The sequence below is a fragment of the Sciurus vulgaris genome (assembly GCF_902686455.1).
Source record: "Sciurus vulgaris genome assembly, chromosome: 1".
In the NCBI taxonomy this organism is placed as follows: Eukaryota; Metazoa; Chordata; class Mammalia; order Rodentia; family Sciuridae; genus Sciurus; species Sciurus vulgaris.
The window spans coordinates 1,036,342-1,051,541 of NC_136461.1; the positions used below are offsets into that span (position 1 = coordinate 1,036,342).

The window sequence follows — 15,200 nt, forward strand, 5'->3', positions numbered from 1 at the left end:
CACGTTTTTCCCGCCTGGCTCAGCGATGGTGGGCTGAGGCCCCGGGCATGCGCCATCCCCCAGCCCTCTGCCCCAGCCAGCGCTGGGTCTTGACCTCACTGCCAGCTGAAGGGCTAACCTGCCATGGGCAGCTCATCCACTGTGCCCGTCCAGGGCCTTGGTGGAGACCAGCTGGCCAGGTCCAGTCCCCCCATGGAGGCCCCCCAGCACACCTGGGCTGGTCTGCAGATGGGCTCGCAGCCACCCTCACCAGGGGCAGCCTGGGGTCAGGGCTGTGCCCAGAAAGCTGCCCACACACGTGTCCATTTCTGTCATAGCACTGCCGCTTGAGTCAGGAACAGCACCCTCACCTTCCAGGCCACACCCAAGTCGGATAATGCGACTGGTCTGCGTGGGGTGTGGGCAGCTGCGTCCCCATGGCCCGGGGCAGTGCCCAGGTCTCATCCCCTCCCCATGTCCCAGCCCAGAGCCAAGCGGACTCTGACTGGGTCCAGGGCGACCTGCACTTAGGGACCTTCCCATGGGTCATGCCAGGTGTGGACACCTCCTGGATGGAGCAGCCGCAGCCCTCAGGGAGACCTGGGCTGAGGAAGGCGCTCACCTGGGTCAGGACCCGTGCACTGTCCCACCTGGGAGAGACCCTGGGCGACCTCCGCAGCACCGTGGGGTCGACAGGGAGATGCACCACCCGCCGCCCCTGGGTGGGGTAGATGAGGAGTGGCAAATGGAGCAGGCAGGGGGCCCAGCAAGGGCCTGTGGGGACTCTGGCCGCAGCCCCGCTTCTGAGCTGCTCTCAGAAAAGCACTTCTCTAAGGAAAGCAGAGGGGCAGCAGCGAATGTGGACTGAGCGGCCAGAGGGCCCAGCCTTCCGCTCTCAGCCTGCCCAGGCCAGGCGGGCCGCGGCAGCAGGCGGTGTGGACGCGGGGGCTGCCCCACCACCTTCTGAATCTACAGTCACTAAGTGACTGCAAATAAAAAGTCTCCACAGATTTTGGGGGATTGAACTCGGGCACTCCACCCCTGAGCCATACCCCCTGTTTTGTGTTTTACTTAGAGACGGGGTCTCACTGAGTTGCTTAGTGTCTCACCATTGCTGAGGCTGGCCCTGAACTGATCCTGGCCCTGATCCTCCTCCCTTGGCCTCGTGAGCTGCTGGGATCACAGCCGTGGCCAGGCAACTGGCTAAGGATACATTTTTAAACTGAGGGATGCCCAGCTGTCTCTGTGATTCAGGCACTGTCCCCAGTGTGGGTCGGACGCCCCAGGGGCTCCCCTGTTTCACCTGAGGTGATGCTGGGCCGTGGCTCTGAAGCTCCTCCCGGGGAACTCTGCTCTGGGGAGCTGGCGCGGAGGAGGGGGCTGGGCACGCCCTCGGGCCCCAGAGCCCTGCATTCGTCAGAGTGTGCCCCAGCAGCCGGCCCTCGACTGCAGAGGGAAAGCAAACTGGAAGGAGCCGGCTCACTTCTTATGCGGTGAGGAAGCCCCGTGTTGCAGGCAGGGTGGGCTATAGACTGGAGACGGCTGGCCTCCGGCCGCTGTCCTGAGACGCGCCTGTCCTCTCTGCTTCTCTCTTCATTCACGGCCACCCTGTGGTGCCCTGCCAGGCTGACCTTTGTCACCTGCGCTTTGCAGACAGTGTGGCCCGGATGCAGTGGCCTTGGCTCGGGAAGGTGAGTGTGCTTGGCCGCCAGTTCCTGCTTTTTGTCCTTGGCCTCCCTCTGGTTAGGACGCTGCCTGTGCCTCCGGGAAGGAAGTTGCTGTGTCCCTTCTGCGGTGCCTCAGGCCCCTTGCTCGCAGTTGCTGGCTCACGTGTGGTGTGGGGCAGGTGCCGAGAGAAAGCGCCACCCGGAGCCGTGTGCATCGCGGGACCTTGCTTCCTTCCAGGCAGGAGGCTTTGAGCTGGCCCTGGGGCTGTGGGAAAGCACCCCTGGGCACCCTCTGTCCATGTCCTCCTGTCTCTGGCTCCTCTTGCAAGGACACACATCCCATCAGAGCAGGGCCACCCTGTGCCCTGGTTCCCCATCATCTCCTGAGGCCTCATCTCCAAGTACTGTCCCCAGGGCCGAAGGAGGCGCGTGGGGACATCCAGTGCCAGTGGAGCTGAGCTTCCTGGCCGTGACCAGCAAGGGTGCTGTGTATCTTGGTCACCTGTCACCACTGTGCCCCACACCCTGGGGCTCTTGCAGGTTCTCTGTCCTATCCCCTCGGGGCTGGTTGCTCAGTCTGGCCTCTGCGAGGTGCTTTGAGCCCTTCCTCTCCGGAGGAATCTGAGGGGTCAGCCCTCAAGGAACAGGCGTGTTGGGCAGAGGAGCCAGAGAACGGGTCCTGGTCTGTCCCTGCATCAGAGCCTCCCCCAGCGTCTGGATGTTGGGCAAGACACGTCCAGTCCTTGTGGGCAGAGGCCGGTGGGGTTCTCCAGCCTCCTCAGAGCCTGGAGGCTGATGGGCCTCCTGTGGTCCCCAGGCCCGAAGCCCGGGCAGACGATGGCTGGACGGCAGTGCCGCTGTCTGGGTGTCTCCTCAGAGGCTGGAACTCCGGGGAGCGAGTGACACCAGGCTTTGGGCGTGGGAAGCCCCGTGGGGCCTGCCGAGGACATTGGCCCTGTCTCCCAGAGGAGCCTGGCCTCTTGGCCGGGCCGCGTCCCATTTAAAGGGAGAGGAGCGGGTTGCTGCGACCTGCTGTGGCTGCCGCCAGCCAAGCGGGGCCTGCTCGTCCTAAGGCATTCCGTGATTCCCTCCGGGGTGCTGGTGGCCTTTCCGCTGGGCTTGGGCCCCTTTGCCGTGGACTGTTTTGGGGCAGAGCTCTCCGTCATCTGTGGCAGCTTTGGCTGTGCCTGCCGTGCGGCCCGCGGCTCTGGTTGCCACGCTGTCCCCGCCAGTCTGAGTTATTTGAACTGTGCTTTTGGTCACTTGCGATTTGCCAGGTTTGGCTTTCCTGGGCCCGGGTGTCGGGCCAAAGGGGACTGAGCAGGGGGTGCCGGGTCTCGCGAGTCACCTGGGCTGGTCAGCAGCAGCCACCGCCTCTCTCTGCCTCCTGGGCTGGTGGCGCCGTCCACTCAGTCGGCACTGCTTACACACCACGGCCCATTTGAACAGGCCCTGGGTGAACACAGGGCCTGATTCTCCTGGGGGGCTGGAGGGGCGGGCAGGATGGAACATGAGCCCGTCTGTGGGCGGCACCGGCCTCCCCCAGTCCTGCCGGCCCTGCAGGGACACCCTCTGCTCCGTGCTGTCCGTGCCTCGGGTCGTGTCCCCTCGTCATGGGGAGGCTGGGGGTCGCTGGGAAGCTATCACTGCAAGGCTGGTGTCCCCCAGGCCGGAGGTGGCCACGGCCCCAGCCACTGGACAGGAGCGGGCTGTCCCCACTGCGCCCTGGGCAGGGAGCGGGGCCACCGCTGCGATGCAGTCCTTCACGCCTTTCTCGCCTCCTTTCCAGAGTCTGTCTACCGCCGGGGAGCCCGGAGATGGAGGAAGCTCTACCGCGCCAACGGCCACCTCTTCCAGGCCAGGCGCTTTAACAGGGTGAGTGGCCTCCGTGCCTGCTGCCTCCAGCCCAGTTTCCTGCCAGCCGGGCTCCTGTCGGCAGGCGTCCGGGGCCATTGAGCCCGTGGGGGCCCATGGTGTCCCTCTGCCTTCCCTGTGATGTGACCCCGCTCAGCGCTCAGTGGCACTGAGGGCCTGGCCTGCTTCGTCCAGAGTGGCCCTGGGAGCCTGCAGGCAGCCCCGCCTCCCTGGGCTCGCGCCCTCCTGGGACGGGGTCCTCACTGCCCTCCTGGGACACGCTGCCCGCTTCCCTCCCTCTCACGATGCGCCTGTGCTCCCGCTTCACAGTGAGCGGCGCCCAGGCTGCGAGGGGCCGGGCACCTGGAAGCACGGGTCTCCCTGCGGCCCCTCACTTTCCTGCCATGGTCCCCACGCTGGGCAGAGGCCCCACCCTGAGTGGCTGTGGCGACCTCTCAGGGCCTCCGTGTTGCTGGCTGGTTCCAGCTGCGGTGTCCTCGGGCAGGGCCCACCCTCTGTCCTGTCTGCAGGTCGGGTGACGGTGACAGGGCGTTTGCAGTGAGAGCTGCAGGGAGGCTGCGTGGGCATCTGGGCCAGCGGCAGCCACTGCCAGCGTGGACTCCTCTCCCTTCTGCTCCGAGGCAGCCCAGGCCAGCCCAGCCCTCAGTGGGTACCGCCCCTGCTCTGGACGGTCCCCCAGCCTCCGGGAGGTTCTGTGGGCCTGGGCCTCCTGCCCCTTGAGGCCGGCATGGAGGAGCACAGAGAGTGCTAGGCTAGGGGACCCGCAGGCCAGCACCTAGGAAGATGAGTGGGTGCTGCTGGGGCCTCTAGACTTTTGGGAGGCGGTGGCCTGTGAGTGCAGCCCTGGAGGTAGGCCCGAGGGCCCAGTGGGGGTTCCCCACTGCCACTCAGGATGTACCTGACGCGCCTGCTGGTTCCTCCTGACTCTGACCGTGGCTGTCCCACTGTGCGTAGCACTCTGGGAACAGGTGGGGACAGGGACAGCCCCTTGAGGCTGTGTCCCCACACGGCACACAGTAGGTACAAGTGAGACGCAAGTTTATCCTGTATTATAATTAATGATCGGAGGAAGATCACTGGGAGTCCTGGGGTCTCCGCTGGGGACGAGAAGAGATGGGGGGTGTCTGCCGAGACGCAGGCGGCCTCTGGGAGCCATGCCAACGCAGGGGACCGTGGGACAGACCTGTCACCGAGCAAGAGGCAGGAAAGGGCGACAAGTGCCACACGGAGGCTGCAGGGCAGGAATGAAGGGCCCTGGCCCTGCTTCTGGGCCGACCAGCAGAGTGGACGCAAGCTTCACTGTGAGCCAACAACAGTCGGGGCCAGCGGTCAAGGTGTGCGGAAGTGGACATACACAGCCCAGGGTCTGTACCTGCTGCCCCTACGCTTATCTACAAATGGGCAACTGACCAGCTCCCTCTGGGGCCAGCAGTTTCTCTGCTAAACCCGGGAGCCTGCTTGGTTCTGATGAGAGGCAGCGTCTCCGGCAGACCCCACAGCCCACCACCCAGCATCAGAGAATTCTCGAAGCCCTTCTCTCGTTCCTGTGTCTGACTGACTGGTTCTGCCAAGACGAAGCTCACACCCACCCTCAAGACAGGCCAGGGCCCTGGGCAGCACCAGGGCTGTTCTGCAGGGGCGGGCAGGCCCTGAGTGGCACACCTGCCCCAACAGTGAGCCAGGGCTTGGCCCCTGGGCCACCTGGTGAGTTGGCTTCCTCTTTGCCTCCCCTTCAGCTTCCGAAAGGAAAAGATTCAGTGGGAGAGTCATAGGGAGAGAACACATGGGTGGCAGTGTGGTCCGGAACCCTAGGATGTGGACAGGGTGCAGCTGTCAGTGCAGGGAGCTGGGACCCTCAGGGACCGAGCCTGTCTTGTGGCCGGGAGGGATCACCCAGCCAGCCGTGTGGAGACAGGCAGGAGGGGGAAGGCCATGCCCTTGGCTCACATCTGAGTGAGTGGCAGGTGTTGCGAGGTTAAAAAAAATCCCAAAAGCTAGAAGTGAGCGGGGATGGTGGCCAAACCTGCCATCCCAGATCGCAGTTCAAGGCCAGCCTGGGTGACTCAGTGAGACCCTGCCTCAATTTAAAAGGTCTGGGGATGGAGGTCACAGGGCAGCATTTGCCTGTTAAGCTTATGGCCCCAGGTTCAATCCCTAGTGCTAGCACTACTGGCCCTCCCAAAAAAAACCACTGGAAGTGATGCAGACTGGTAAAGAAAAACCAGCCAGCAGCGACCAGCCTGGATGCTCCAGATTTCTGCAGTTTCCAAACAAATTAAAACAAAAACCATACAGAAAAATGTTGATAGCAATTAAAACCAGAAGACTAAGAGACCAAAACAGCTCAGTGGTCAGTGATGAGGCTCGCCTGCAGGTTGGCTTCCTGGACAGAGCAGGACCTGGTGGTTGTGGTTGGCCGATGTCAGGGGCATTAATGCCCAGGGAAGCGTGTGTGCTGCGGCAGACAGGGCCTCCTTTTGGGTGCATAGGAAATGTGCAGACGGGGCTCCTGTCTGTCCACAGGGAGGGACACGCTACCCACAGGTGTGCTACTAAGGGAGATCTGCCCAGTTTCACAGGAAGTACCTGGAGTCCCTGTGGACGAGCCACCTGCTCCTGGGGCCTGAGCCACAGCGATTGCTGCAGTGGCCAGACAGCCCTGTGCTATGCACACAGACACCCGCGCTACAGGGCCTGCCAGGTGGACTGTCCAAGGACTTGGACCTTTATTTGAGAGGACGGGAGACCATGTGCTCACTGGGTCCCTAGGGAGGAGAAGTCTGAGGGTGGGGAGGGGAGGTGGGCTCAGACGATGCTTCTGAGGCGGGCCATCAGGGGTTTCTCCTTGGCTGGGGTCGTGGCTCAGTGGTGGAGCACTTGCCTGCCAAGTGTGAGGCACTGGGTTTGATCCTGAGCACCATGTAAAAATAAATGAATAAAATAAAGGTATTTTGTCCATCTACAACTAAAAATATTTTTTCAAAAAAATAGTTTCTCCTGAGTGCTTTGATGCCAAGCAACTGTGCTCAGTTAGCAAGCATTTCCTGTAAAGAAGCCAAGTTCATGTCTTGGCCTTTGGGACCATGCACTCCTGTGGATGCAAGCAGTGACCGGCAGTACATGGGCAAGCAGGTGTGGCTGTGTTCTGGCAAAACTTCTTTTACCCAGACAAGAGAAGGGCTGCATTTGACTTGCAGCTGAGATTTGCTGCCACCTGACTAGAGACTTGGAGTTGTTTGCTGGGATAATTCAGGCCTGTGAGGAACCTACACCCAACCTGCCATCAGCATGAAACAGTCCCAGTCAGCAAAGCAGGGGACAGCAAAGCAGCTCTCTTAAACTTCATGTGAAAAGGAGGAAGGGACACTCTTCCCAGGAGCTTGAGCATCAAGCTGGGCCTCACACCTGCGTCTAGATTCATACCATCAAATGGGCACAGCCCAGCAGTGCCCCCAGGTGGCTGGCAGCAGCAAACACAATTCTCTTTAAGCCAGCCTCAAAGGATTCCCGCAGATACATGCACACAGCATCTGAGCTCACAATCCAAAACCACATAGGGTAGCAGGAAACTGGGCATCCAGAGTAAGAGCCAGCAAAAACCCAGACAGAAGACTTAGACTGGCTGAAAAATTTCAAATGTGTTTATTATGTTTAAAAATTAGAATACATGATTAAAAATATGAGCAAGGAACAAACTGGCAGCATATAAATAGACTATTGATCATTTAATTTGTGTGAATTTGTGAATAGAAACTTGGGGCTCTTGATTTTATTTTTTTGATGGCACATTTTCTTAAAATGTTAATAATTCAAGTGTAGATTTTAAAAAATCTGTTGGCAAAGTGTTGGCAGCCTCCCTCCTGTACAAAGGACATGTGGAAGAGGTGTCTTAGCAGTTGTCCTGGCCTAACCCCTGGCCACGGTCCCAAGAACAGGAGTCTTCGTTAATCTGTGAAGGCACTTAGGAGCTGTGAATCCCCCTCCATGGGATCCGAGCACTGCCGACGATGATGTTAAATGGAGACTTAGAGAAAGCTAAGTGCATTTAGCACATTAGATCAAAAACGCGGCCTTTTAAAATAGTTCCATAAATGGTGACTGGTGTTCTTCAGGGTTATAGATGTGACAGAGAATGGAAACTGGCCTGTGTAGGGTAGCCCCTTCTTGACTTTGGAAAGCCTGCATTCAGGAGCTTCCCACTGGCGTGAGACTGTGTTGGCCCAGTTGGGGTCCTTGAGCCCAGCCCAGCCTGTGCAGCCCTGCCCCCTGTGTGCACGGCAGAGCGTCCCAAGGTAGCGCCTTCCCTGGTGGGGAGCGGAATCAGGAAACGTGTGAGGACCTGGGATGATTTTTTTTTCTTGTACCAAAGTTAAAAGCAATGGTGTGTGTGTGTTTGCATGCACATGCGTGTGCGCACGTGTTTTTGTGTCCAGGACAAGCATGTGGTGGGCACTGTCCTCGGTGCTGGCCTACCACCTGCCCGAGCCCTGGGCCCTGGCTTCCTGGCAAGGCTCCGCTCTGATGAGAATCTGACTTCCGGGTGGTCCCTGTAGCCAGGGCTCAGTCAGCTTTCCTAAGCCAATGTCGTCACCTCGTATACCGAAGTCAGGATGACTTGAGCTCTCCAAGAAGAAAGGCCTGGGTTGAGAGTGATAGCCAAGAGCAAAAGCACAAGAGCTGCACCTGGGGAAAGTTCCAGAGGGGAAGCCAGGTCCCTGTGCACACAGCAGAGGCACCGGACTGAGCCAGAAGCCAGCATCGGACAAAGACGTTCGTCTGCATGCATCTTGTGAAATTCGGAAATCCACGAAAATATCACAGGACGAGCTCATAATTAATTTCAGGTTGGTGAGAGTCACGAAGAACAAAAGATCAAAATTCAAAGTTCAAAATTGAAAGATACTAAATGTCAGGTGCCATGGCCATGCCTGTCATCCCGGCAACTCGGGAGGCTGAGGCAGGAGGATGGCCAGTTGAAGCTGTCTGGGTGGCTCAGCAAGACCCCTTCTCAAAATAAGAAATAAAAAGGGTTGGAGTTGCAGCTCAGTGGTAGACAGAACTGGGGCTCCATCCCCAGTGCCACCAAGTCAAAACCCGAGGAGCCCGCTAGGATCACGGCAAGCTGCCCTGCAGCAGTCGGTGGCCATGGTGTCGGATGCCAGCAGGCTCACTTTCCAGGTCCTCATTCACAGGTGACAGTTTGAAGGAGGGTCGGAGGGACCTCCCCCTTGCTCTTCTCAGCCTGGACCGCCCCGCCCAGAGAGCACCAGCCTGGTGGGTGCTGCAGCCCCTGCCCCTGCAAGCAAGGAGGCCTTGCTGAGGCAGCGTCTGCTGCACAGGGAGTGTGGCTCCAGGCCTCTCCCGGCCTGGGGAGGAGCAGCCTGGCTCGCGGGAGTGGCGTGTTTGGGTTCCTGGTGCCCCACCTGAGGTCTGAGAGGATGTGCAAGGTGTGGCCTGCCTTTGTCCTCGGCAGAGCCGGAGCCTGACACTGCCCTCCCATCTGCAGAAAGCGTACTGTGGCCAGTGCAGCGAAAGGATATGGGGTCTGGCCAGGCAGGGCTACAGATGCGTCCACTGCAAGCTGCTGGTCCATAAGCGCTGCCACAGCCTCGTCCCGCTGACCTGCAGAAGGCATATGGTGAGTCAGGCCCGGCCCCGGGAGCACAGGTTGTGGGGGCAGCCTCCAGCCCATGGTCTAGGCTGGCCTTGTGACCCATTGTCCCCACCCCTAGCCAGACAGGAAGGGTTCCTATGTGCCCCAGAGATGGCCATGCAGCACCTGGGATAGGACCCCAGGGTTCCTGGGAGGCCTCCAGTGCCCTCCACAGGTGGGGCGTGGGCGGCCCCCTCTGTTCCCCAGCTGCGAAGCAGACTCAGGGCCCCGCAGGTGAAGCTGGGCCCGTCTGTAGCACCCCAGCCTGCTCTGAATGCTAGAGACCCTGCCCCGAAGCATCAGTGAGGCCCAGAGGCCAGGCGGTAAGGGCGGCTCCTTCCGCCATCAGTCCCAAGCGCTGGGACTGGGCTCAGGCGCGTTGCTGGCCAGTCTTCCACCACTCACGATTCCAGCCACCCCCGAGTCCTGCTGCACTGTGAGAGTGGGCACCAGGACTACGCACGAAGCCCCCAGCACTGCTGAGGGCCAGGCGGTGGCCATGCCCCCATCTGGAGTGTGGATCATCTGCGTCTTGTGCGTGTGTGGAGTACAAGGCCTCTGGGGTGGCGTGCCCACCCCTCACCAGGCAGGACCCGAGTCTGGACCAGGGTGTCAGCCTGGTGTTGCTGACGCCCCCAGACCCGGGGTCCTTCCAGGCCTGCAATCCAGAAACCAGGATGGTGCCTGGTGTGCTCCCCAGGCCCATGTTTGCCTGCGGAAGCAAGCCCAGCGCAGGCGTGGGCAGCCAGAGCTGCGCGGGCCGGCGTTGGGAGCCCAGTGGGCGGTGCTTCCTGGTGCTGTCAGCTGTGTGGGATCCCGAGCGCCCTTGGGATGATGCTTGGGGTCTGGCTGCTGAAGACAGGTGATGCGGTGGGGGGCGCCGCACTGTGAAGCACCCCGTGTTACAAGGCACCTGCGGCCAGGCAGAAGGCCACACCTGGGGTCCTGGCCGCTGTGACACTGAGGCGGGAGGACGGCAAGGTCAAGGCCAACTGGGCAACTAGGGAGGCCCTGTCTTAAGATAAGAAATGAAAAGGTCTGGGGGTGCAGCTCAGTGGCAGAGCGCCGGGGGTTCGACCCAGCACCTCAAGCAAATACAGCCAAAATAAAAAAATAGAAGACCCGGCCGGGAAGGCCACAGCCCGAGGTCCCGCACAACCTCCGCCCACGGAGCCTGGGCAGCTGTCCCCTTCCTGTGCGCAGGGCAGCAGCTGGCCACTATGCTCTGGGTGGCACGCCACCGTGGGCAGGGAACAGCACCTGGCCGTGGAAAGCCACAGCCACGCACCCCTCTCTGGCAGGATTCTGTCATGCCTTCCCAGGAGCCTCCAGTCGATGAGAAGAAGGACGGCGTGGGCCTCCCCGCTCAGGAGACCGACGGAAGTAGGCACTGCTTCCTCCCGCCCGGCTGGCCGGGCTCCTCCCGCCCCAGTCCACTTTCCACTGGCCTCCCCTTCCTGGCCACCTGTCCTGCCCCCGACCTGGTGCCCAAGAGTCAGCATGGGCAAGCATGGCCGCCCTCCCACAGAGCTGGGGACGACCCCGGGCCCCCTACAGTTCCCAGCAAGGTGGTGGTTCCCCCGTGCAGCGCTGTCCTGGGAACCTGGAGTGAGGAGCTCCCCGGCCTGGACTTGAGAGTTCTAGAAAGCAGCTGGTGCTGCAGGGCTGGCCTCCGTGGGAAGGCCTGAGGGCTGCTGCCAGGAGTGGCTGCTGCCCTGCCCTCGGGTTTCTGTGGGGTCCTTTGGGAAAGGGCACCCTTTTTTCCCACAGCCTAACCAGACCCAGCCCTGCTCAGCCTCAGAGATCGGGTGAGGTCAGGTGCACTCAGGGTGGTATGGCCACGATCCCCCGCTTTCTTTTTAATGATAAGCATTTAGAGATGACCCAGCTCTGAGCTTGCACACCCTTGTGGGCTCTGACAGATGCATGAGTGCTCTGGTTCTTGGGGGCCTTCGAAGGATGAAACAGGCCACAGGCATGAAGCACTTAGTTCAGCACCCCACATGAAAGAGGCTCCTAGGAAACATCCACCATTTATCCATCCATCATCCATCCACCCAGCCATCCATCATCCATCCACCCAGCCATCCATCATCCATCCACCCAGCCATCCATCATCCATCCACCCAGCCATCCATCATCCATCCACCCAGCCATCCATCATCCATCCACCCAGCCATCCATCATCCATCCACCCAGCCATCCATCATCCATCCACCCAGCCATCCATCATCCATCCACCCAGCCATCCATCATCCATCCACCCAGCCATCCATCATCCATCCACCCAGCCATCCATCATCCATCCACCCAGCCATCCATCATCCATCCACCCAGCCATCCATCATCCATCCACCCAGCCATCCATCATCCATCCACCCAGCCATCCATCATCCATCCACCCAGCCATCCATCATCCATCCACCCAGCCATCCATCATCCATCCACCCAGCCATCCATCATCCATCCACCCAGCCATCCATCATCCATCCACCCAGCCATCCATCATCCATCCACCCAGCCATCCATCATCCATCCACCCAGCCATCCATCATCCATCCACCCAGCCATCCATCATCCATCCACCCAGCCATCCATCATCCATCCACCCAGCCATCCATCATCCATCCACCCAGCCATCCATCATCCATCCACCCAGCCATCCATCATCCATCCACCCAGCCATCCATCATCCATCCACCCAGCCATCCATCATCCATCCACCCAGCCATCCATCATCCATCCACCCAGCCATCCATCATCCATCCACCCAGCCATCCATCATCCATCCACCCAGCCATCCACGAGCTCCTGCCTCCTGCATGCGTGTGCGTAGTCTTAGGACAAAGGCTGGAAGGTCAAACGCCAGGATGATAAGGCTGCCACGTCCCAGACTCAACAGTAGCTCTACTTAGGATTCTCAGCTTTATGGCAGTGCAGGTGTTGTGTTGGATGTTTCTGTCTAACTGAAGGAGGGGACATTTCTGAGCACTTGCATTATCACATTTGAAGGGATAGGTGCGCTAAGTGCCTTTTTGACTTAGAGTATCGTCAGGCCCACAGTGAGTGTGTCAGGATGTGACCCCACTGTCTTCCAGGTGGATCACGGGAAGCCTGCTGGCAGTACAGGTTCCCAGGCCCGTGGTCTGAGTGGACCCCAGGAGGCTGTGTTTTCTTAAGACTTTAAGCTACAGTCTGATGTGGCTGCTCCAGGGATGCCCCTGAGCACTGCTGCCCTGGCCCAGGCCACCAGGTCTCCCTGGAGGACCCGTGTTCTCGGGCCATTTTCCTGGCAACAGGTGTGATGGCCTTTTTCTCTCTTCTCTCTTCACTAGTTGCGTATATTTCTTCAACCCGGAAACACGACAGCATTAAAGACGATTCCGAGGTAAGCGTGCCCCCTCTTCACATCAACGAAGCTGATTTCTGGGGCAGTGAAGGGAATTTACGCATGAACTAGATGTGTCATGGACGTGTTGCTGGCCGCAGGTGGGAAGGGCTTTGTTGGCATCTTGGAGAAGGACCTTGTCCTTGGGTCTTGCTGCTGACACTTGCTTTACAAATCCCCCCAAGGGGGCCGCTGCCCTGCAGGCTGTGGGGGACCCACGTCCCAGCCTCGGAGCAGGGCCAGGGCGGCCTTGGACTGCGATTTTCATCACATTCTGTCTGCACACAAACCACCCCTGGCCTGGTGAGCACTCTGCTGCCCTCTCCCACCCTCTCCCAGGCTGGGACCAAGAGGTGAGCGGGGGCCTCACAGGCAGCCCTGGTGGTGAACCAGTGCAGGGAGAGCTGTGCTGCACACCCTCAGGGGCACCTTGCACCGCCAGACCTGTACACCTGTAATCCCAGCGGCTCGGGAGTCTGAAACAGGAGGCTCACTAGACCCTACCTCAGCGACTTAGCCAGATCTTGTCTCAAAATAAAATAAAAAGGGCTGGGAGTGTAGCTCAGTGGTAAAGCACCCCTGGATTCAATCCCAGTACCAAAACAAAAAGACAAGTTTTCTCCCAGCCAGTCTGTCTGGAAAGAATGGGGAGCCACTGGACAGCAGAATCCATTTTCTTTCACTGGGACCACCCCTGTGTCACCTCCTTCCTCCACCACAGATGTCCTGGCCACAGTAATGGGCGGGAGGGACGCTGCTCCTCCTGGTCAGGTTCTCGGGCCGCCGCGGGGAGCTGGGCAGACTTGGCAGGCTCAGCAGTCATGCCTATGACACCGAGGGAGGCCCTGCTCAGCTGGGTGCAGGTCCCACCCAGAGGGCCCTGGAGCCCGTGACCCACAGCCAAGTCCTCAGCCTGGCTGCTGGGTCCGGCCTGGGCACAGCCTGTGCCTGGCGCCTTCCTTCAGAAGCCCAGAGCCCGTGAGAAGGGAGTCTGCGGGGGCCAGAGGATGGTGAGCCCAGGCTCTGTGACCAGAGCAGAGACGCAGGAGGGCAGGTGGTGCCGGGCACTGCGGAGCAGCAGCCCCGGGGCCTGGCAGACATGCCCCTCCCTGTGGGGGCTCCCTCCCTAGGACCTGAAGCCTGTCATCGATGGGGTCGACGGGATCAAAATCTCTCAGGGGCTCGGGCTGCAGGACTTCGACCTCATCAGGGTCATCGGGCGCGGCAGTTACGCCAAGGTCCTCCTGGTGCGGCTGAAGAAGAATGACCAGGTCTACGCCATGAAGGTGGTGAAGAAGGAGCTGGTCCACGACGACGAGGTGCGCGCGGGGGGTGGGGGCATACGTGGTGCACGGGGTGGGGGTGCATGCGGGGTGGGGGCGAACGAGGTGCGTGCTGGGTGGGGACGCAGGCGGGATGGGGACACACGCCCGAGTCCGGGAAGGGGCAGGGATGCTCCCTGGGGTCGCACGCCGGGGTCCACATGGGGGTCTGTGAGGACAGGGTCACACGACAGGGTCCACACGGGGCTGCGAGGATGGGGTCGCACGCCGGAGTCCACACAGGGTCTGTGAGGCTGGGGATGCACCCCGGGGCCCGCGGGGTGGGGCCCAGACATGTGCTGCAGCTTCTTGGGCTCTGGGCAGCAGCTGTGCACCCGGTGAGGGCTGCGGGTTCCTTGAGGTGAACCCCGCGCTGAGTCTCAGGCTCACCTAGAGTCCCTGAGCAGGATGGGAGACCGCATCGCGGGAAGAGCGGTCAGGGTGGTGCTGGGTGGTGCTGGGCAGCAGCTCCACACCTGGTGCGAGTCAGGGCTGGGCCACTGGTGGACTGCTTCAAATCTCGATTCCAACTGTGAGCTCTTTTTTTTTTTTTTTTTTTTTTGGTACCAGGGATGGAACCCAGAGGCGCTTGACCGCTGAGCCGCCTCCCCAGCCCGTTGTGTGTTCTTTTGTGATAGGTCTTGCTAGGGCTTCCTAAATTGCTCAGGCTGGCCTCAAACTTATGATCCTCTTGCCTCAGCCTCATGAACAACTGGGATCGCAGGTGTGACCACTGGAGCAGACGGGATCTGAGTTTTTACTTGTCCTCCTGGCAGGGTGCATTTGTGCAGCGCACAGCCTGACAAACAGGCAAATTCTAAGCTCACAGGTGGTAGTGATGCCCATGATTAATAGCTGGGGTAACAGGCTCTGAGATGGCCACACTGCTGGTCAGCAGCACCACGTGCGGGTTCCAAACCCCAGGCCAGCTGAAAAGTGAAAGGAGCGTATGGGGTCAAGTTTGCAGAGCCCGAGAAAACAGGCTTTCAGAAGGACTCTGCTTCTGCTTGAGCTTGTTCTCACAGGGCACCCTCTGTGGGCAGTTGAGAGGTGGGGTATTGGATCTCTCTGGAGAAGAGTGACGTGGAGTTGATGGGTGTGGAGGCTGAGCCGGTCTGGAGCGTGGGGCCAGGTGGGCTGGAGCGCTCCAGGTGCTGGGTGTGCTTTGAATGGGGCCTGAGAGCTTTTTAAAGTTCTCCATTGATAAATGCCGCTGGTTCCTGCCATCCTTAGGCCTGGTCCTTGCTGGTGCAGAGCTGACACTCCTGGGACACACAGGCCCCCAGCCTCCTGCCCTCACCACCCCTCCCTCAGCT

The 15,200-nt window shown here is 60.2% G+C and overlaps 1 protein-coding gene across 1 annotated transcript in view; it reads left to right on the forward strand.

The window, feature by feature from the left end:
* The window catches only part of PRKCZ (protein kinase C zeta), an 85,443-nt gene that overhangs the window by 51,487 nt on the left and 18,756 nt on the right, over positions 1 to 15,200 (forward strand). The window contains 5 exon segments of the mRNA XM_079149675.1: positions 3,436 to 3,521; positions 9,028 to 9,159; positions 10,476 to 10,557; positions 12,510 to 12,562; positions 13,693 to 13,881. Coding sequence (XP_079005801.1) covers positions 3,436 to 3,521; positions 9,028 to 9,159; positions 10,476 to 10,557; positions 12,510 to 12,562; positions 13,693 to 13,881 — 542 coding nt within the window.